The sequence below is a fragment of the Emydura macquarii genome, unplaced genomic scaffold (assembly GCF_026122565.2).
Source record: "Emydura macquarii macquarii isolate MOO-44397 ecotype Brisbane River unplaced genomic scaffold, CSIRO-AGI_Emac_v2 contig_2205, whole genome shotgun sequence".
Lineage (NCBI taxonomy): Eukaryota > Metazoa > Chordata > Testudines > Chelidae > Emydura > Emydura macquarii.
In genome coordinates this window covers 18,998,723-19,019,610 of record NW_027132342.1, presented here as the reverse complement: position 1 = coordinate 19,019,610, position 20,888 = coordinate 18,998,723, and the positions used below count along the sequence as shown (strand labels likewise).

General features: G+C 46.4%; 1 protein-coding gene across 1 annotated transcript in view; it reads right to left on the bottom strand.

Annotated features, from left to right (window-relative positions):
- MEI1 (meiotic double-stranded break formation protein 1) overlaps positions 1–20,888 on the bottom strand; it is a 66,853-nt gene that overhangs the window by 31,231 nt on the left and 14,734 nt on the right. Inside the window, exons 15-25 of the mRNA XM_067559039.1 lie at positions 20,545–20,686; positions 18,875–18,986; positions 18,128–18,188; positions 16,927–17,024; positions 15,937–16,111; positions 15,678–15,825; positions 14,849–15,133; positions 10,994–11,159; positions 5,377–5,485; positions 3,398–3,504; positions 2,574–2,755 (exon numbers count right to left, since the gene is read on the bottom strand). Of these exons, the coding sequence (XP_067415140.1) occupies positions 2,574–2,755; positions 3,398–3,504; positions 5,377–5,485; positions 10,994–11,159; positions 14,849–15,133; positions 15,678–15,825; positions 15,937–16,111; positions 16,927–17,024; positions 18,128–18,188; positions 18,875–18,986; positions 20,545–20,686 (1,585 nt within the window). The remainder of the gene's footprint in view (positions 1–2,573; positions 2,756–3,397; positions 3,505–5,376; positions 5,486–10,993; positions 11,160–14,848; positions 15,134–15,677; positions 15,826–15,936; positions 16,112–16,926; positions 17,025–18,127; positions 18,189–18,874; positions 18,987–20,544; positions 20,687–20,888) is intronic.

The following is a 20,888-nucleotide window of genomic DNA, read 5'->3' as shown; positions in this document are numbered from 1 at the left end:
ACAGGAACTGCTAAGAACAATATGGGGAATGCTTGCAGAAGCAAGAAGACTGAAGCTCCACTGACCATCACATACGGTAAAAAGGAACTGGAGAAGTGGTGGGTTGGCAGGCCCCTATGTACAGCACCATAGAGGCGCCACTCCAGCGAGCACCTACACTGACCTGATGGGTACTGCTGGGGAAAAAACCTTCCGATGACTGTGCATGTGGCACGTGCACATCTGCTTGGAATCGACATGAACAAGCACTCGAAGAAGAACCCCAATGTCTGGAGCCAAAAGTCCCTGCAAAGAACCAACCCAGAGGCCAGAGAGCGTGATGCCATATCCACTGCATCTACAGCTGTTTGGAGGGAGACTTAGGCTACCAATTTACCTTCCTCAGTGAGGGTCTTGAATTCCACTTGTTAGCCTCTGAAAATGAGGCTTGGAACTCCACTAGTTTAGCATATGATCTGAAGTTGTACTTTGCCAATGTGGCTTGGTAGCTGGCAATGCAGAATTGTAGGCCCACCGAAGAATACTTTTCAGCCAATTAAGTCAAGCTTCTTGGCAATTCGATCCGGAGGAGTGGTCCTAAAATGTTGCCTGGGCACATTACATTGCCATTTGCACTACAAGAGAACTGGATGGAGGGTGTGTAAAAAGGAAGCCAGTGCCCTTGGCCAGAACAAAACAGCACCTCTCCGCTTGTTTAGGTGTCAGGGTGCATGATGCTGGGGTGTGCCAGACTAACTGGGCCAGTTGGAGGAATGCATTATGGATAGGAAGCGCCGTGTATGAGGGGCCTGCCGGTTGCAGAATGTCCAGGAATTTGTCCTGGGGGGACTGGTACATCCTTGGCTGGAAGGCTGAGAGCCCCTGCCCAGGCGATGCAGGAGATCTCGGTACTGGCTCTGGTCATCGGGTGGGGAAAGGGTGGAAGGGATGAGTATTTAATCCAGTGACGATGGTGCTCTGGTTGGAATCAGTGGTTCTACTGGTGCCAATGGTACTGGGGGCCTGTCTGTATCTCATGGCTCTTCGTAGACCAATGTAGGTCCATGTACTTGGGCAAAGGGCGATGAAATGGAGGCTGCAGTACACTGTGGTCATGATAGGGGTCCCAACAATGCCAGTAGGGCCAGGCATATGGGTCTGATTGACCAGTGGTCCATGAGGGTATCGGAACCACTGCTGTGCGGGTGGTGCGTACCTATGTTGTGACTGTGGACTATGGGAGCGTGTCGGTGAAAATGCTGGAGCCGGTTCCAAGGACAATTCCGAGTCTGATGGCTGGTCAAGAAAGGGTCGTGCTATCAGGATGGGTGGAGCCGGCAGTGTGGATGGGCCCTGCAATAATATTGTAGGCTCAGTGGTTGGTATAGAAATAGCAGCTTGTCTGCTGGCGATGTAGGCTGCACGATTCCAGGCGATCCGTGCTGCATCGGATAGCCCACCAGGGGCAGAAGGAGTTCTGCTGATGACGTGAGGGAAGATAGTCGGCCAGATGTACGTGGTACCGTACATTGTACCGGACACGAGAGGTCAGAGGGACCTGGCGGAGTGAGCAGAACCGGATGTTCCAGTGGTGCCCCGATGACTGAGGCAAAAGAGGATTCCAGACAATCCTGATAATGCTTGGACTTATGCTCTGCTTTGGATTTCTTTGATGAAGAAGTTGCCTGGTCTGCATGCAATGAGCCGCCTTTCACAGCTCGGGAGATAGTGCTACACTTGGAGACAGTCCCTCGGGGATCTGTCCTTGTGCCCATGGCTGTGCTTATGAACACGATGGGTTTTTGCTGGCACTGCCAGTGCCACCAGTGCAACCCTGACTGGTGACGGGGGTACTGGGCACTCCGGTGGGTCCATCAGTGCCACTTCCGAGTGCGCAAATGGACACAGACACATTGCATCATGAGGGGCTTGCATAATCCAAGATCTCTGACCTCGCGGGTTCACAACGGGAAGGTCCAGCCGAGAGAACAGCAGGCAACGATGTGGCTCTCATCAAGGCAATAAAGGCAGCGTTGGTGTTCATCTCCCACTGAGAAGGATCTTGGGCATGACATGCAGTTCTTAAACCTGGCTTGTCTGGTCACAGAACCCCGCAACGGGTAGGACATCCTGGATGGGTAGAACGACGATGAGGCTAACTATACTAAGAATACTAACTATAAACTACCATTAAGAGAAAACTATGTACAAGAAAAAAAACCTTTTTTTTTTTTTTTTTTTTTTATGGCTACACAGAGCAAAAAACAGAGAAAAGATGTTCTGATTCAGGCCATGCGGCGATAAGAGGGAACATCAACCCGCACGGTCTTATAAGACCTCGGACACACCACATGGCCGATGCACGACACACACACGGATCGATGGAGACAATTCTAAACAGTTCCAGCTCAGGCACTTGGCACGCATGTGCACCCATGTATAGAATCCACATACAGACCAGCACTCGAAAAAGAACCACAAGGGCCAGCAGAGTCCAGGCCAATGAGGACATTTCTGCCTGTGAACAGGGATTTTATTTTAACATTATGACTGTTCCCTCACAGCTTGGGTTCTGGCTTGACAGCAGTTCTAACCTCAGAGTTGTAACGGTGCTGATGAGCCAAGAGGGAAGAAGTTAGCAGCCACGCAGAGCAAAGAAGTGCCTCCTCAGATGATGAAAAAGCGTGTCCAGAGGGACAGGGCCACATCCAGGTGAGCTCCAAAACCTTCTGGAGCAACTCCAACAAAGGCACACTGGAAAGCAGCACAGCTACCACTGTGCAAGAGAAAAGGATCAGACAGGCTTCAGGAGTCTGCTGGGATGGCACAGAAGAAATCAGCATGTATGCAGCACAACTGTATCAACCAAGCCACTACAATCAAGAGGCAAGCAAAAAAACCCCCAGGCATATCAGATCAGTGGTTGATCCAGTCTGGCATTCCACCTTCAGCCACACAGATGTGATCACTGGCACAGCTATTAGAATAAATAGCATTAAAATTATCAAGTATGGTGGCCATCTTGATCCGCCTCTCTTTACTATTAATTATTGTTGTTATTATTTGATTGATGGTAGCACTTGGACCCCTGATGCCTGATTGGGGCTTCCATGGTACTAGCTGTTGTATGAACAAGTAAAACAAAGATAGTCCCCTACATCACAGTGGCCAATACATGAACCCGTAGGCAAAAAACAAAAACCACACCTCAGCCCCATAATGCACCTGGTCAACTGCATAGTGCCATAACTGGAAGGAAAAAAAACTCCTTTGACCTCCCCACAGAGGTGATCAGCTTCCACACTGAAAAATAAGCAGTGATTGCTCTTATTACCTTAACTAGCCCAGCTACAACCATGATGAGATTAATTCAGTGAAATTATCCAGCCCCACATCATTTGACACAATTCCACTTCACCTCTCTGTTGACTACATGTTGTTGTCTGGTGAAGGCTCCAATATAGGAAGTTCAAGGAAGGCTGTAGCAGCTCAACATCTCCTGGTCTGCATTTCCCACAGAGGTTACTGACTACAAGACAGAACAACATATATAATTGCAGAGCACCTGCAAAAACATCAGCTATAAAGACAATTCTGAGCAGCTTGCTACAAGAAATATGTCAATTAACTGGAGAGAATTCAGATAAGAGCAACAAAACAATGGACAGGCTGGAGGGATGAGAAAAAATTTTAAAAAACTAAGAATAATTTGGCTAATCAAGGAGTACAAATATTCATGCAGCACCACAGGTGTACACGGAGCGTAGCATATGCAAACTGATAGGCCCCCGCAACAAAGAAATTATGTTCTAAACTAGACACAGTGCAGCAAGGGATGACAACAGCAAAACAAACAGCTAAGGCAGAAAGCAAAGGAGGATGAGGGGTCCAATAGAGATGCATTGGGAAATAAACTGATTGTTACATGTGTATCTTGTTTGTTCCCAATATCAAACATTTGGGGATGGTGTCTAGAAAGGAGGCCCAGGAGGTGGTCAAGGACTGAAAGCCTAAGCACAGAACTACCATACCAGACCAGCATCATGGTCCATCTAGTCCTGTATTCTGTCTCAGACAAAGGCCTGCACCAGATACTTCAGAGGAAGTTGGAAGAAACACCATAATGAATAGCCTGCCCATTTATTATTTGTGTAAAGCCTAGAGGCTCTAACCTCATTATGCTAGACTAGTACAAACGTAACTAAAAGACAGTCCCCTATCCTGAAGAGCTTACTGTTTAAGAGGAGATGCTTTTTCCTAACACTGAACTCTTTAGTTAGCTGCTATCTGAGAATTTGTGGAATAGTCCACAAGGAAAGTAGTGGAAGCACCAAAATGCAGATTATTCAAAATTCAATAGAATAGAGCTGAAGACCATAGTGCAGAGAATATCCCCACACTGGCCACGGTGGGAAATGGGAGAGGATGGAGTAGAGATGATCTAATAGCCTCTTTTCCATCTCTAATGTCTATGATTACTGAGCAGCTGGCATGACAAGCCTATGACAGGTATGTTCTGGCAGCCCAAAGCAGCATCTTTGAGGCCTGCCATGAAAAGGCTCATCAGATTTCCTTTTATTACATGTAGCTTCCCCTTCTCTGCATTGCTCTGCAGAGGGAGAATTGGAATAATCTGGGAAAGGAGGAGGGAGATTTTCTGCTCCTGAGGAGTGGAAACAGATACAGAAGTTCACAGATGGGGTTTCAGAAAGGAAATAGAGATGTGACAAACACACAGGAAAAAAGGAGCATCAGAGGTTCAAAGTCTTGCCTGAAGGAGTCAAGTAATTTTCAGCTGCCTAAAGCCCTGGCTATTGCATTTCTTTCCTGCTCTATGTGAGAGTTAAGCGCAATTCCTAGTCTCATTCTCCTATTCCTTGTGGCTGCTGGAGGCTGGAAGTATCCTCCACTGTTACGTGGGAAACTCAGTTCAAATCTCATTACCAGGACTGTAAGCATGGCAGAGGAGCATGGAGGAGGCAGGTAGGCAATGCCTTGCACTGCACATCAGCAATCCACTCTAGCCATCTGAGCAGCAACAATGATGGGCTCCAAAAAGAAGTTTCAGCCAGTCCAGTCCTACCCAAAGGGAAAAACTGTTGCTATGATGCGAGGTCTCAGGCAACAAAGGTGCTTTAAAGGCAGGAAGCAGAGGGACACACTTCCACAGCTTGATCCTCATTTACAGTACAGCCTCTTTACACCACACTCTGGCAGTGGAAAGGGTCCTTTAAGTGACATAAATGTGACGTAATTTACTCCTACTGCCAGAGCAGTGTAACGGGACCTGAATTCCAATAAGAACCACGCCCTTGGTCTCAGTACAGAACCACTGGATTTGAGCACCCTGGTGAATGCAGAATCAGATCCCAACAGGAAAAGAATGGATGCAGAGACTTGCCGTGGTGAAGCAGCTTGAAGTCTGTGCTGTCCAGCTCTCTCTCAGCCTCATTCCTCAGCTGCACCAGGAAGAGAAGGTTCAGCAACAGAGGCAGGTTCTTGTTAGCTAAAAACGGATATGAAGAGTTGGTCAATGCGCTCCATCCTCCTGCTGTCTGAAAGGTATTACACATTTTGGAGCTGGGTGGGGCAGTTGTAAACTAACTGCCACAATCTCCAACCTCCCAACCATCCCAACCACCTTTTCACTTTAGATCAGGGCTGAGCTTTCTTCCCTTCAACACTGTTCTAGATCAGCTAGAGAACAACAAAAGGGATGGGACATGGGGTAATACTTCCTCTCCCAAGAGGCCAGACCCCTTCAGCATGGAAAAGACGGCTACCAACCTTGTAACTGTTGTTCTTCGAGATGTGTTGCTCATGTCCATTCCATTGTAGGTGTGTGCGTGCCTCCGTGCACGATTATTAGAACTTTTTTCCCTTCAGCAGTACCTGCAGGACCGGCTCCGGCGCCCCCTGGAGTCCTGCACACATGCCACGGTATATGAGGCATTGCCGGCCCTATGCCCCCTCAGTTCCTTCTTGCCATCAACTCCGACAGTAGGGATGGGGGGCAGGTCATGGAATGGACATGAGCAAATTTCAGTCTCTTGAGATATTTGTTGAGACGACGCAGGTCTAGTATGGGTCTGAGACCCCCTTTCGTTCTGGGGATAAGGAAGTACCTTGAGTAAAACCCTTTTCCCCTCATGTCTGGTGGAACTTCCTCTACGGCTCCCAGACGGAGAAGGTTCTCTACCTCTTGAACGAGGAGTTGCTTGTGAGGAGGGTCCCTGAAGAGGGACAGAGAGGGAGGGTTGTGAGGAGGAATAGAGGAAAACTGAAGGACATAGCCCGCCGAAACTATGCCAAGGACCCAGCAGTCTGATGTAATCTTGGCCCATTCAGACAGGAAGGGAGTTAGGCGGTTGAGGAAGGGACAGGGGGAATCTTGGATGCAGGCTGGAACGCCGCCACCAGGTGCACCTTCAAAAGGATTGGCGCTGGCTACTGGATCACCTAGTCAACCCCCGCTGGAGGGCTGAGGAAGACCCCGCTGTCGCCCAGTGCCTCCTAGCCCCCCTATTTCTGTCCCTTTGTCTATAGGGGGTGAAATGGGGAAGCTGGTATCTTTGCTGCTGGTGCTGCAGGCGGATCTAGTGCCTCAAGGCCTGGCACATATAAAGACCCAAGGCGCGGAGCATGGCCCTCAAATCTTTCAGACCATGCAACTTGGCATGAGTCTGGTCCGAAAACAGGGCCGACCTGTTGAAAGGGAGGTCCTGAATAGACTCCTGGACAGCCCTGTGACAGCCCAGAGAACTGCAGCCACAACCATCGACGCACCCAGATCACCGAGGCCATGGCCCTCCCCACTGAATCTGCCACATCTGAGGCTGCCTGCAGCGTTGCTCTAGCCACCATGCTGCCCTCCTCCAAGTGGTGCTAAAGTCCTATGTCTGCTCCCAGAGCAAGGCCTCTCCAAAGTGCTTCAGGGAGTCACAGAATCATAGAATATTAGAGTTGGAAGGGACCTCAGGAGGTCATCTAGTCCAACCCCCTGCTCAAAGCAGGACTAACCTCAGCCAGAGGTTGAAACTGTACCTGCCCAGGAGAGCCCTCTGATTGGCAATGCAAAATTGCAGGCTTGTTGTGGAATAAATTTCTCCCCCAAACAGGTGCAATTTTTTGTTGTCCTTATTCTTGTGGGTCGAACCAGGCTGGCCCTGCCTGTCCCACTCATTGGCAGCAGCCACCATGAGGGTACCCAGAAAGGGGTGGGTTAACAAATTCTCGAACCTCTTGGCCAGGACATATTTTTTCTCTGCCCCTTTCAAAGTCAGGGCCACCAACGATGGCCTCTGCCATAGGGCTTTCACTATTTTCAGTACCCCCTCATGCATGGGCAGGGCGACCCCAGCTAGGGCTGCTGCTGCCAGCACACTGAAGAGGCTGTCCGATGCCTCTTTTAGCCCCTCTGCCTCCAACACCAAGTTTGAGGCCACACTCTTGAGGCGCTCCTGAAATCATCCAAGGGCACCGATGACCCCAGGACGACCACCTCATCCGGGGAGGACGATGAGGACTGAAGGGGCATGGAGGGTGGTGGCATCCCCTCCTGCTCTTGGGGAGCCCCAGCCGAGGTCCCCTCCTGGGGGTCAGGGCCTTCTTTGGAGGCTGAGTCATGGGCTCTTTCTTCGGCCACTGGTGCTGACAACACCCCAGAGGACCTATATAAAAGGGGCTCTGGCCCCACTGGGATACCCCAGTGCGCCGGCCACTGTCCTTGGGGCCAACTAAGAGCAGCTGGACCAGGGGGTTACTCCTGTACCCCTGCCAGGCGATGATGCCCCAAACGGTGACCTTCCTCTCGATAGGAAGCAGACTTGCTGCCAGACGACCATGGTGGGGCAGCTACTGAGTCTCCCAAAGTGCAATGCCACAGGGTGGGGGAGTGATGACCCAATCTCCGGGTACTCCAACGCTCCAAAGATCGTCCTCTCAGCATCGCCGAACACGAGGATGATAAACAACTGTGCTGTTCCTGTGACCAACACTGGGGAGCCAGTGAACCGTGCTCCGACAAAGAGCAGGATCGATGAGAGCTGTATCTAGGAACCGACAACTTGCAGTGCCACTTCCCCTGTGGTGACGGCTCCTTTTCTGGTGTCCAGGTTCTGCACTGTGTTGGTGCGGGTGAACTCTTCGATGCCAAGGAGCAAAAGCAACTCCAGCTCCCTTCCTGGGAAGGCCCATGTGAGGATGACCTAGATCAGCATCGTCTTCCCGAGCGCACGTCTCTCGGTGCCAGGGATCGGGAACGGTGCTGCAACCTTCTATAGTGAAGGTGTTCCACCACTGAGGAGCACTCCAGTGACTGGGACCAGGAGCATCCCCTCAGAGACTGGCGCCATGACGACACCTCTGCATGCGGCAACCGAGCTCTTAGAGACCGACGATTCCCTGAGCAGAGACAGTGAAGCCACTATGGGGCCCCCATCACAGGCTTTCCCCTAGAGACCAACATCCTCTCTTTCGACGGAGCCAGACGCTGAGGAGAGGGTGGTGAAGGAAGGGCCATTAGGCTCCTTGCCGCCTGGAACGCCTCTGGCATCAATGGTGCCAGTAACTGGCGAGGTCCCCTCCTGCTCTCTGGAGTCAGGCGTGGCTCTCTTGATAGGGTCGTACTCTTAGGCGGCGAGCCCTTGTCCCATCAATCCTTCATTGGCTGCTCCTAGAACGTTCCCATATTCAACCCCACTTCCTTGGACTTCGGTGCTGGGGAGCAGCCCCGCTCCACACGCTGTTTCTTTTGCTTCTTCCTCAAGGATGAGGAAGAAGTCCAGTGCCGCAGCGGAGCCAGCACCGTCTGGGTGCTTTATGCCAATGCCATACTCAGCACCGAGACAGAACATGCCTGTTCAGAGGCTGGTCTGAGCGCTGCCTCCATCAACAAGGCCTTCAAGTGGATTTCCCTCTCCTTCTGAGTCCACAGCCTGAAAGCCTTACAGATCTTAGATTTGTTCTTGTGATGAGCTTCCCCCAGGCACTTTACACAACTGTCATGGGGGTCACTAAGAGGGAATGGTTTCCCACAGGAGACACAGAGCTTGAAGCCTAGCGACCGGAGCATGCCTTGCTCCCAGGCAAAAGTCTATTTCTACACTAACTACAACAATTAACAACTACTTCCTACTAACTATTAACTAAAAACCAAAACAACAAACAATGAACAGATTATTGAAGCGTTTGTAAAACACTTGCAATGCAAGCAGAGCAGTTCCAGCTACCGTCAAAGGTGGAAAGAAGGAACTGAGGGGACGTAGGGCCAGCAGCGCCTCATGTACTGTGACGTGCGCGGGACTCCAGGGGACGCCAGAGCCAGCCCTAAAGGTACTGCTGAAGGGAAAAAAGGGAGGTGCGCACATACCTACAGTGGAATCGACATGAGCAAGCACTTGAAGAAGAACTTGGGTTTCACATTCTTAGTGAGCCATTTAAGGGCCTCTTTCACAGGGTACAAAACTGTCTTAGAAGCCGGAAAGCATCTCTTTCCATTCTGATGCTTTTCGTCCCAAACATTTATCCATCTTAAGTAATTATGTGGCATGTCACAATCTGTAATGTATTTATCCTTAGAACACCCTTGTGACATAAGGGAGCGTTAGGACCCTCATTCTGCAGATGGGAAACTGAGGCACAGGGTGACTGAATGACTTGTCCAGGGTCACAAAGGATGGCCGAGGCAGAGTAGGGAACTGAAGCTATGTTTCCAGAGCTTCAGTCCTCAGTCTTAACAACAAAGCCACCCTTCCTTCCCTGCATCCACCTGAGCTTCTCTCTGCCAGGCAGCACCCAGGTGAATAGTTTAGATTGACATGTGTGTGTGCATTAGTGATATATGAAGGATAGGTTACCATAGTCTTAGAAAAACCTTTCCCAAGGCTACTTAGGGGGTTTTCCTTTTGGGAGGAAAGGTTTAACTGATTTTTAAAATCCACTCTGGGTTCAGAGAACTTGAGCCCAAACCCTTCTCGTTATTTATACAAGCTTTCCACACATACACACTGCCCTTTCCCTGATCTGCCACATACCTTGTCAAAGAAGCCACATCCAGGGGGAGGCAAGAATTCAAGTCTCCAAGGTTCATTCAATCTTTGGCTTCCCAGATGAGACTATCAATAACTGGGCCACAGCCAGCATAAACTGCAACACAGGCAGGTGCCTGTGATGTTAGGAGTTCTGGAACTGCAATGCTAGATCAGACCTCAGGTCCATCTGACCTGGTATTCTGTCTGACAGTGGGCAGCACCAGATGCTTCAGAGGAAAGTGTAAGAACTCCACCACAGACAGATGTGGGATAATCTGCACCCACGTTGCAACCTATGTACTAGGAATTATATTGAGCTCCACCAACTCATTCTGCATAGACAGCTGAACAGAAAACAAATAGAAATGACTTTCAGTCACTAGCTACCTGAGAGTTTGTCTACATGGAGACATTTACTGGCAAAACTCTACAGCTATAGTTATACCAATATAATTTCCCATAGGGACATTATTTTATTCTAGAATCAAAGTGTCTCTTTTTAAGATTAAGTTATACCATTTTCAAAGTGACATAAGCATACCAGAAAAAGGTTATTGGATTCTGGAATAAAAGTGTATCCAGATGGGGAGTTATATCAATGTATCTATAGTGTTATAGTACTGCCGGTAAATTTCCCTGTGTAGACAAGCCCTGTCATTAAGGCCTGGTCTACATTTAAATCTTATGCTAGCAGAGCTATGTCAGTTAGGGGTGTGATTTTTTTTTTTTTTTTTTTAAACTCACATAACTATGCCAGTATAAGACCTAGTGTAGATGGTGTGTATTTTGATGAACTGGTATAACCCATGTCTCCACTAGGAGGGTTTGCTGGTATAGTTATAATATGTCCTGGGTAGACAAGGCTTAGATTAGAATCAGCGACTCAGAAATCAAAGGCCTCTTATCCTAGATTTAGCCCCTTAAGCTATACAGTCCTTTCACAAATTTCAGGAGATGGGTCTCTAATTACATATGGGATTCACCTTGTAAAGTGGTGGAGCTGCTCTCCACCAGCAGCTGCTGCAGGATCTGTAGAAACTGACTCCGAAGGAGGTCACAGACAAGAACATCCTCATTTCTTTTCAGGAAGGTCCTCAAGGTCATCAATACTTTGTGAGCCACTTCCATGGTGCTCATGCAGAGTAGGTCCTGAAAGGGAAGAAGTGCATTACCTATCTGTCCTCACTAAGTAGAAGTCATTGCTGTTCACTATCATGATGCTACACTGGTTTCCTGGCAGACATCCTGGTGAAGAGGATGTCCAAATTAAGCATGTCCTGATTAAGCAGAGAGTATACTGTATAACATAGATTGGCTCTCCTCTTTGATAGCCAAACACCTGCTTTAAGTGGGCTGTTAGCCACATATCAATATTTTAATTCTATCCAGTGCATGGCCGTACGAAATAATACAAGTTGAAGGCCAAGAATTTTTTTTAAAAGTGCCTAAAATTAGGCACCCAAATCAGTGGCTTGAGTTTCAAGAGTGCTGAGCAGCCAGCAGCTCTCACGGGCCTCCACGGGAACTGCTGCTTTGAAAAAATCAGCCCACTTACAGTGGTGCCTAAATATGAATTTGTGAGCCTAACTTTAGGCACTTGTTTTTAAAGTTCTTGACCTGGAAGCCTAGCACATATAGAAGCAACATAATGGATAAAAGTGATCAATTGTGTGATACATAAATCAAATATTTCTAGAATCACAGAGATGAGAATGGAAATGACATGGATAAATCATCTAGTTCATCACCCTGCTCCAGGAGCATAGTCCTTCCTGGAGTCTCTCAGTTAAATCCCAACTATCTCTGGCCAAGATTCAGCACATTTACCTACTTATGCATAATTGCCCTGTAAAACTCACTGCAACAAGATATAAAGATTTAAATTCTGTTAAACAAGTATTAGATATTTATACATGAATAATGAGAACATCCAGTTACATTATGCAGGATAAAGTATTTACAAGAGACAGAAACCCTCAGACTTCAATTCAAGTTTTTCCATAATTGTCCATTATGGGGTTTCTTACATCTTCCTATGAGGCATAGGATACTGATCACCATAAGAAATGGATCAATGGTCTGACCCAAAAAGCCCTTTGCTCTTATCCCAATACAACATCATTCCTATGACAACTGTTAATATTTAGTTTTGAATTCACTCCAGGGTGGCCCTCATCTGTGCAGGTCAAGAATATAATCTAAAATTGGCAAAATGCCTTCACTGTGTGTGTGAAAATTTTTCTTTTTTTACTCAGGAACTAGGTCCCAAATGAAGCCACTCACCATCTGTCCTATCTAATCCAGAGTTTTAATAAGAACAGCTAAGCAAATAAATCATTCTGGGAAGGACATTTATTTTTGTCTTCCCATGACAAGTCTTTCCATTTTAAAAGAGCTTTAATTTGCCCTACCAAGTGATGGTTATTTTTTTTTCATAAATTTGGTTTCTATCTGATGGAATATTTACTCCAAGATATTGGACTGTTTTATTAGCTCATCTAAATTCAGACTGATTATACTGTTCCCCTGAAGAGAGGTGAATTGCCAGACATCTGTGATTTATTATAGTTTAATTTAAAGCCTGAAACTGAGCTAAATTAATTTCTTTTTGTAGGCACATGTGGCAAAGAGAGAATGAGAAAACGGGAAAATAATATCATTTGATGCAATTTGTGTTTCTCTTTCACCTTGTGATGGGGTGTACCTGGCCCTCCTGCCAGAGGGAGAGCCCTCAGCTTCTTCAGGGGCCAGAAAGGCCCCTTCCCATCACAAATGCTGCACACTCCCTGGCAGGAGGTGGGTATTAAAATAAAACCCCCCCACAGCAGAGGCCCCAGAGCCAGATGGGACAATAGAGGAGAGAGACTCACTCCTAGAGCTTGCCAGAAGGGATGCACATCCAGAGAGGCCTCAGAACCGCTTTACTGCTCAGCACTGTTTTGCTGAACCCTGCCACGCCCAGAGGGGCCTCAGGACTGCCTTACTGCTCAGCGCTCCTGTTTGTGGAGCTATGCTATGCCCAGAAGGGCTTCAGGTCTACTCAGCATTGCTGCTTGTTGAGCCCTCCCATGCCCAGAGAGGCTTCAGGACCGCCTCCCGCTCAGACCGGGTGGGTTGCTGAGCCCCACCACACCAGAGAAGCTCTTGAACAGTGGCGTGATAGGCAGCCAGAGGCAATGTACGTTATTTCGGGACTTGCACGGGACGGGAAATGTACCAACACCCCCGCCCCTTCGGGGAGCCCTAGGCACTGTCTGTCACACACCTGTAATATTTAACATGGTTTTTGTTTGTTGAGTGAAGGGTTTCAAAATTATCATGAAAGATAATGAGATAGACAAGTCATCCTGGGGCATCCCTCCTTTTAATTCACATTGATTTGTCAGCTCATCAGTCACTTTCACTGATGCTCTGGAAATATCAAGTGCCTGAATTCTGAAACCTAGTCCAAACTGGTTAAGGATTTCTCTAAGGAATGGCCATTCTGTTTGTTGGCCCTTTCAGTAACTGAAAGAAGTAAAATATTTTGCAACCTCTTAGACCAGAACAGATTTACCAGCGCCTCTAACCCTGTGTATGCTGCCTTGTGTGTGTCTACTCAGAATAAAACATAAAACTCATTTCTTAATAATTTTGGGAGGTTGTTTATCCAAGAGCATGCTATTACTTTGGCTAAAAGCTTAGTAGTTTTAGTAATGAAATAGGCCTCTATTCTGAACAATATATATCTTTCAGATTTGTGAAGAAAAAATAGCATAGTAGTTATGCTTCCGATACAGATTCAGACCATACAGATTTGCCTTAAGAGATGTTAAATTGCTATGTGAAAAGCTAACTTATCTTTGTCTTATCAGAAAACTCTCCTATATAGCCACCAAGGCCTTGATACTTTCGTAGTTACATTGCATCATCATCTTCAATGGAACTGATTTACATCAGCTGAGGATCTGGCTCGTTATTCCAACTGCTATGGGGCTTGCCTTGTTAATCCCAAAAGCTTCTGATTTCATTTTTTAAGAGCAACACAGGGTGCTATTTACAGTCCTGGAAATCCTGAGAGTAGCACAAAGAAAGGCCTCCCTTCCTCAGTTCTGTTCTTTACATGCAGTTTTTTAAAGCTCCCTTTCCTTCCTATCCACCAACAGCATATCAGAGTCCCCAAGTTAGTAGAGTAGCTTCTTGCAAAGCTACCACAAAATATATTAAATCAGCTGTGTGTTTAGCTAGGAGAGGGTCTTACAGTACAGGTGAATTTTTTTTTGGTGTGTGTATAAAAAAGTGCCAATTACATAGCACCTTTGTGATGGGCTTCACTACCTATCTGGGTCACGGAAGGCCCTGCAGGCAGGCTGGGTGGTTTGCCCAGCTACAGCCAAAGGCCCACGATCCTGTTTCCCATGTCAGGCATGCATGTGGGGTTTGTGAACACAGCTTACTTTGTGTCGGGGCACAGCTTTAGCCGCTCTCCTGTCAGTGGCATGCTGTGACATTTATAGTACAGCATGCAATTCTACACTTGCATGCAAGGCATGATCCTGCACATATGCTGTGTGCCAGGGCACCCTGTGTGAAGGATGCCATGTTGTTCTACAAAATGGCATCCTCCACGCAGCATGACCTTGCCCAAATGGTACCATTTTGTTCTAGGATCAGTATTATCGTTATTGCTTGAGCCCTGGCACCTCTTTATTTACAAATTAAACACTGTCTGCAACTGTATATGCACACGTGAGACTACTCACTTAGGCCCCGATTCAAGAAAGCACTTATGCATGTGCTTAAGTGCTCTCCTGAACTGGGGCCACACATGGCAAATTGTCCTTGTGAAAGTCACATACCAGTAAAATGAGTAAAACACTGGAATTGCCCTTCAGGATGTGAAGCAAAGTGTTGAAGCTGCTTGGATAATCAGGCAAGCCAGAGGAGAGCCCAGAGGCAGCATCTTCAGTCTCAATCTGACTGTAGTCTTCCCAGGAAAACCAGAGCTGAAGGATCTTATGACCGAATCTACCCATAAGCTCAGAGTAACCCAGGAAGAATTTAAGCAGAAGAGGATGATGAATGTAGATCAAGCCCAGATCTGATGTTTTCTCCAGGACCCTCCTTATGGCACACAATGGACTCTGACAAAAGTGAGGCGAGACAGAGAGAAAAAAATAACCATTAGTGGGACACTCAATATCCTGAAGCTGATCTGATGAGACCCCATTGTAAGAAGTGGAGTTATATTCTCTGTTTAAACAGCCTAACATTAACATCAACGAAATACAGTCCTTGTGAAAACCGTTTGAATCACAAGGTCTAAAAAACTCTTGTAAGCTCTGTTCAGTGCTCTAAACCAGCAAAAAGCCATATAGAAACATTAGAAAGCCTACCGCAGAGGTCGTTGATACTCTCAGGAGATTGAAACGATGGAATTTATAACAGCATTCACATGCACTCACAGGACTACCCATCACACAAACACCTTCCCCCATGCACACAACTTTATTCAATACAATCTGTATCCCAAAGTGCTTGTCACAGTTAAATAAACTGAAAGTATATATGGTGTGAGCTCCCCCAATCTATTCACTGACTATTAAAAACAGTCACTTTTGGGGGATGGGGACAGAAGGTAAAAAACTTAAAGAAGCTCTGAGCGGTGGTGATGAAATCAGCTTTTACCAAGTCTATGGCTTCGCCTTTGTCTTGACAGACTGCCAGAAGATAAAGAACGGCTTTGAAGACATAAGGAGGGGGACAGTCTCCCTGGTCCTGCACTGACAGAAGGAAATTTCTTATGGCTGAGAATAATTCTGCCTCTGGAACAAACCTGCATACGAGGGCGGGGAAGTGAAACAGTAATGATGACAGGCCTCACACTCTGTTATCTGTGTACAGGCTGCCTTGGTCACCCCCTCCTAACCCACACCGCTTGGCTCACCTGTCTTCCAGGGTATAGGCAAAGTACAAGAGGAGCAAGAGGCAATATTGGTGGCTACGAAGGGCTTCATCTAAACAGAAGGTATCAGGGGTTTCTGACAGGAGGGTAAGGCTTTCGGCCACAGTGCAGTTTAACTGGGGCAGACTCCTCTGCAGGAGCTCAGATATCTCTTGCTCTAGAAACAAAACCAGCATGAGAAGGGCAGCAAAGGCAGAGAGGTCTAGAGTGAGGGGGGAAGAAGGGCCCTCACCACCCTAAAGTCAGGAGTATAAAACCAGGGAGGAATCTGGCTGAGAAATCCTTCATTTATCCCCAGATCAGATATAGTACAAGCAACAGCAAAGCATGCATCTCTGGGGAGGACCTGTTATACATGCCTCAACCCAACCTGGTGGGGCCATATCTAAGGATAGGAAGGAAATTCTGCTTTCACAAGCCATTCAGATTTTTGGCTCTCTGCTGAGCCCATCAACAGAGATTCTAATTAGTGCCAACTGTTAGAGTGGTTTTTATGGTGTGGAAACCTGCATCCCCCCACAACTGGAGTGAGACCCCAACTCACTCATTTTACGTAGGGCTTGTCTACATAGGGAAAATTACTGGTACAACTAAACTGGAAAAAAGCACTCTTATTTCAGGATAATGGTGTCCACACAGAGAGTTATACCAGTATAACTTTCACAGTATCTTTAATATCCTGGGTCCACTATGGACACAACTACACTGCATATCCTGGTATAATTATACCAGCTGTGTTATGCCAGTACATTTTCCCATGCAGGCAAACCCATAGGCAAATGGACTGTTGCCACAGGGATGGATTTTTAAATGGCTCAAGGCTTGGTTTTGAGTATGGAGTAAATATGTTCAGAAAAGCCCCATTTGCCTCCCCAGCAGACCAGCTAAACCAACTGAAAAACCTTTAAATAGAGGCAGGCTGGGCCCACCCAATCTGAACTAGATTAAATTGTCTCCCTTCATCAAACTTGCCCTCCTGGGAAGAGTCCTCCATTTTCTCTGCAGCTGAATGAAGGCTGAAGCACAGGCTATAGAGGAAACTGGAACAGGCTTGATTCAAAGCAGGGTTACTTGAAGGAAGAACAGAAAGATACAATGAGATCAGAGATCTAGGCGGACATTATCTTTTCCAGGCTCATGATTCCTTGTGTTTATTTGATAGGAGAGCGTCAGCCTAAGGGCAACAACTAACTGCACACAACAGCTACCCTGTCAAGACATGACATCCAGAGTTTGGGGCTCCAGGAAAATCAGGAACACCTCAGACATTTTGAGAGGAGTAGCAAACTGCAGTAAAGAGCTATCAGGGCAGTGGCGTTCCAGAAGTTAACATTGGAGAATGGCAATAAATGTATCTAAAAGGGTGAAAATGACACAATACCAGGCACTTCCCTCCTTGGCTGTGAGGACTTCTCACTGGGACCCCTAGAGAACAGGACCACATTATAGCCCAGTGTCTCATGGGTCACCTGGCCCATCTATTCCCAGCTGCAGACCATCTCCCTGCCCAACCAAAAAACACCCCCATTTTAATTACCACAACTGCTCACGTGGACAAGTGATACTAGGATCATAGCAGATGTATTTTTTTGCTACTCTTTTAATGAGATGTAGCAGTTGGATACAAGGAGAGCCAGTATCATGCATCTAGCCTGCTTGTTGCAGACTATTAGCAAGTGCACCATAAGCTGGTAACCCCTGCTAGAAATGACCCAGCACACTGTATTTTGTTAGTATTCTCCCTTCTAATCACTGCACCAATAACCATATACATGGTATGTTCTGTTCCTGGAATGCCAGAGCTCAAGAGAGATGGACCCTGCTGTAACTTCTCCTCTCTATGGCATCCAGTGTCATCACTCGGTCATAGCAGCACCACTCTACTGAGTCCCCACTGCATGTTCCTTACTGGGGATCTTTTAAAATGGTTCTGACAAAGCCGTGGAGTTCACTTTTCCATTATATGACCAGTTTCTCATCCCACCTCCATCCACCTAATTTTTCCTTTTCAATTACTATTTAGGATTTTCAACAAATGAAGGAAAATTATGCTGCCCCAACTGAGCAGAGGGTATTTCAGATCTATTCGCATTTAATTTTGCTGCAAGAATCGGACATTTCCTGTTTTCTCAGATGAAAACCCTTGGCTTAGTTTCAATATAATGAACAGTACCTTTGTCCAGTGCAAAATTTGGCCTTCAGCTCCAGTGCCAGTCGGATGAAAGAAGAGGATGCTAGAAAGAAGGCAGACCAGGAGGGAAAATAATCACATCATGAGAGCACAGAATGTAGGAACCCATGTCACAAACAACCATCCATGGCTTTTCAAAGCAACAGCTGACAAACCAGATAGGTCACCCCAGACAGAATGCATCTACCCGGCTCATTGTTTTAGGTTCCATGGGCAAATTATTTTTCCAGATTTTGAAGAGAAGAGCATATCTGTGATTCACAGGGTCTACAGACTCCGTGGGGAAGAAGTGTTAAGACTGCCAGGTGTATTAGCTCAGGATGAGAATGAATTCCCCTCCATCTCTGATCCACAAGGCAGTAAAGAAGACAGACAATATACAGGAAATAAGACACTGAGAACCCACTGGTTCATTTTGTCTGATCTCTAATCTACCAACAGTAGCCGGTTCTGGAGGCTTTAGAGGAAAAGTATAAATCTCCCATAATGCACCTAACTGAAATACTATGCTCTGAGGTAAAACTACTTCCAGCATCCAGCAGATCTTGTTTTTAACCCAGGGTTTTATCCTAGTTAACGTAAGTGCAGATGCTAGTCTTACACAAATAAATGGCTCTGTGTGAAATCTTGCTAAGCTCTTTGTTTCAATCACATCCAGCAGCAGCAAGGTCCCAAGGTTAATCACCGTGTAAAGACACACAGCAAATAGTATGTCAGAGTTCTGCATACCCAGCTTCCTAGAGAATTTCTCACGCATGCTTGGCACAACAACAAACAAGGTGCTGAGGGCTGACATAAAAACCTCCATCAGAGCTGGGCTGGAAGTCCTTTCTGAGTGTTTCTGTGGGGAGAGGAAATGTTCAGCAAGCAAATGTTGTGCCCCCTTGTAGTGAGAAACATGCAAGCACACACAGGAGGCATCATGATCTTTCAGTGAGTCTCTCACAGTTACAACGCCAAGCAAACGTGACTGAAGTCACATAGTCCTTGTTCCAACAAGATTGCTGACAGCAAGTATCCTGCCTCAGACAGTGGCCTATGCCAACTGCTTCAGAGGCAGATTTAACAACTTCCTTCTCCAAACAATTGTTCCTAAGTGTGCAAGACTCTACACCAGGGACACACAGACCAAGATTCACAAGCCACAAGTGGCTCTTTAATGTGTCTCCTGCAGCTCTTTGCAGCACGATATTAAAACACAGTGTGATTTAATTATTAAACAAACTAAGTTATTAACCAATCAGATGCTTTTACTATGTTATTAACCAATTGTAGAATACTTGGTCAGTCATTTAGCTCTCTCTCTCTCTCTCTCTCTCTCTCACACACACACACACACACACACACACACACACACACACACACACACACACACACACACACACACACACACACACACACACACACACACACACACACACACACACACACTAAATATTTCCCATAATACTGTTTAAATATAAATATGTAGAACTATAGTAAATGAAACAATTAATTCACACTACTGTGGCTCTTTTGGGTAATGTTGATCACTAATTTGCCTCCTGAATCACTGAGATCAGAGTATCACTATTCTACACCATGGAGAAAATTTCTTCCAAGTCGCAGTTGGTAATCAGCTTATGTCCTGAAGCATCAGACTAATATTGTCATTTTTATCTACACAGAATCACTGCAAATGGTATTCCTGTTCAGATACTGAGCCCCAATTTACCAAAGCATGTAAGCGTCTGTTTTGACATCAATGGGACTTTAAGCATGTGCTTAAGCGCTTTGCTGAATAGAGATGCTCATTCTGGCCCCAAATCTCTAAAGAGTTTAGTGATAGATCTGTAAGAAATACCCTATAAAGTTATGAGCATCTGCTCCTTCTTTTAACTTTATCCTTTGCCTTATGGAGCTATGTGTTTCAATAATGTCCTGTGGCTTCAAGTTAATCAATATACTACATAAACTTACATGAAAAGGAACTTGAAAATGCAAAGTTCTGTTGCTTGCCAGGACAGTGGCAAGCCTTGAGAGAGGAGAAGAGGGAGAGCAGTTCATACATACATCACCTCCAGTAGTGGCAAAACCTGTCATTTATTATATCATTTGGGTGGGATGGCTATTTCAGAGATTGCATGGTCTGGAGAAATTTACTGTCCTCGCTATGTAGTGCAGATAGGACTTTGAGTTTGTACACCCTTTACACTTCTCTCTTCCATTTCCCATAAGACAAATAATGAGAGTCAGGATATGCCACAACTATACCTGTCTGACCTTGATGCACTGGTTTATCCCTAATTCTCCTCTTTCCCACACCAATTCTTTTCAACAATCTCGCATAAGCATCTCTACTGCTTGGGTGACCCTCTCCACATGCTTGAGGGACCGGATGGGTTTTGAACTAACCCTACCATGACTATGGGGATGCAAAGGCTGTCGCAGATTCTCAGCAGAAACTCGGAGAAGCTGCTCAGAGTATTCTCAATATCCGAGCCGGGAGCAGTGAAAGCGTTCTCCTGAGCCAAGGGATCACTTTGACATTCCACAGCTAACCTAGAAACATACACATGGACATCAGAGAATGCACTTTCCTGCTCTCTGCAGAAGCTACAGTACGTTACACCACTAGAACCTGATGGACTTTGGAGCACTTTACATGCTGTATGTACAGGGGTCATTCAGTGAAATGAGCTGTCATTTTGAGCTGGGACACTACACAACAGTATTACAGGAGGGGAAAGGATTAAATGAAATT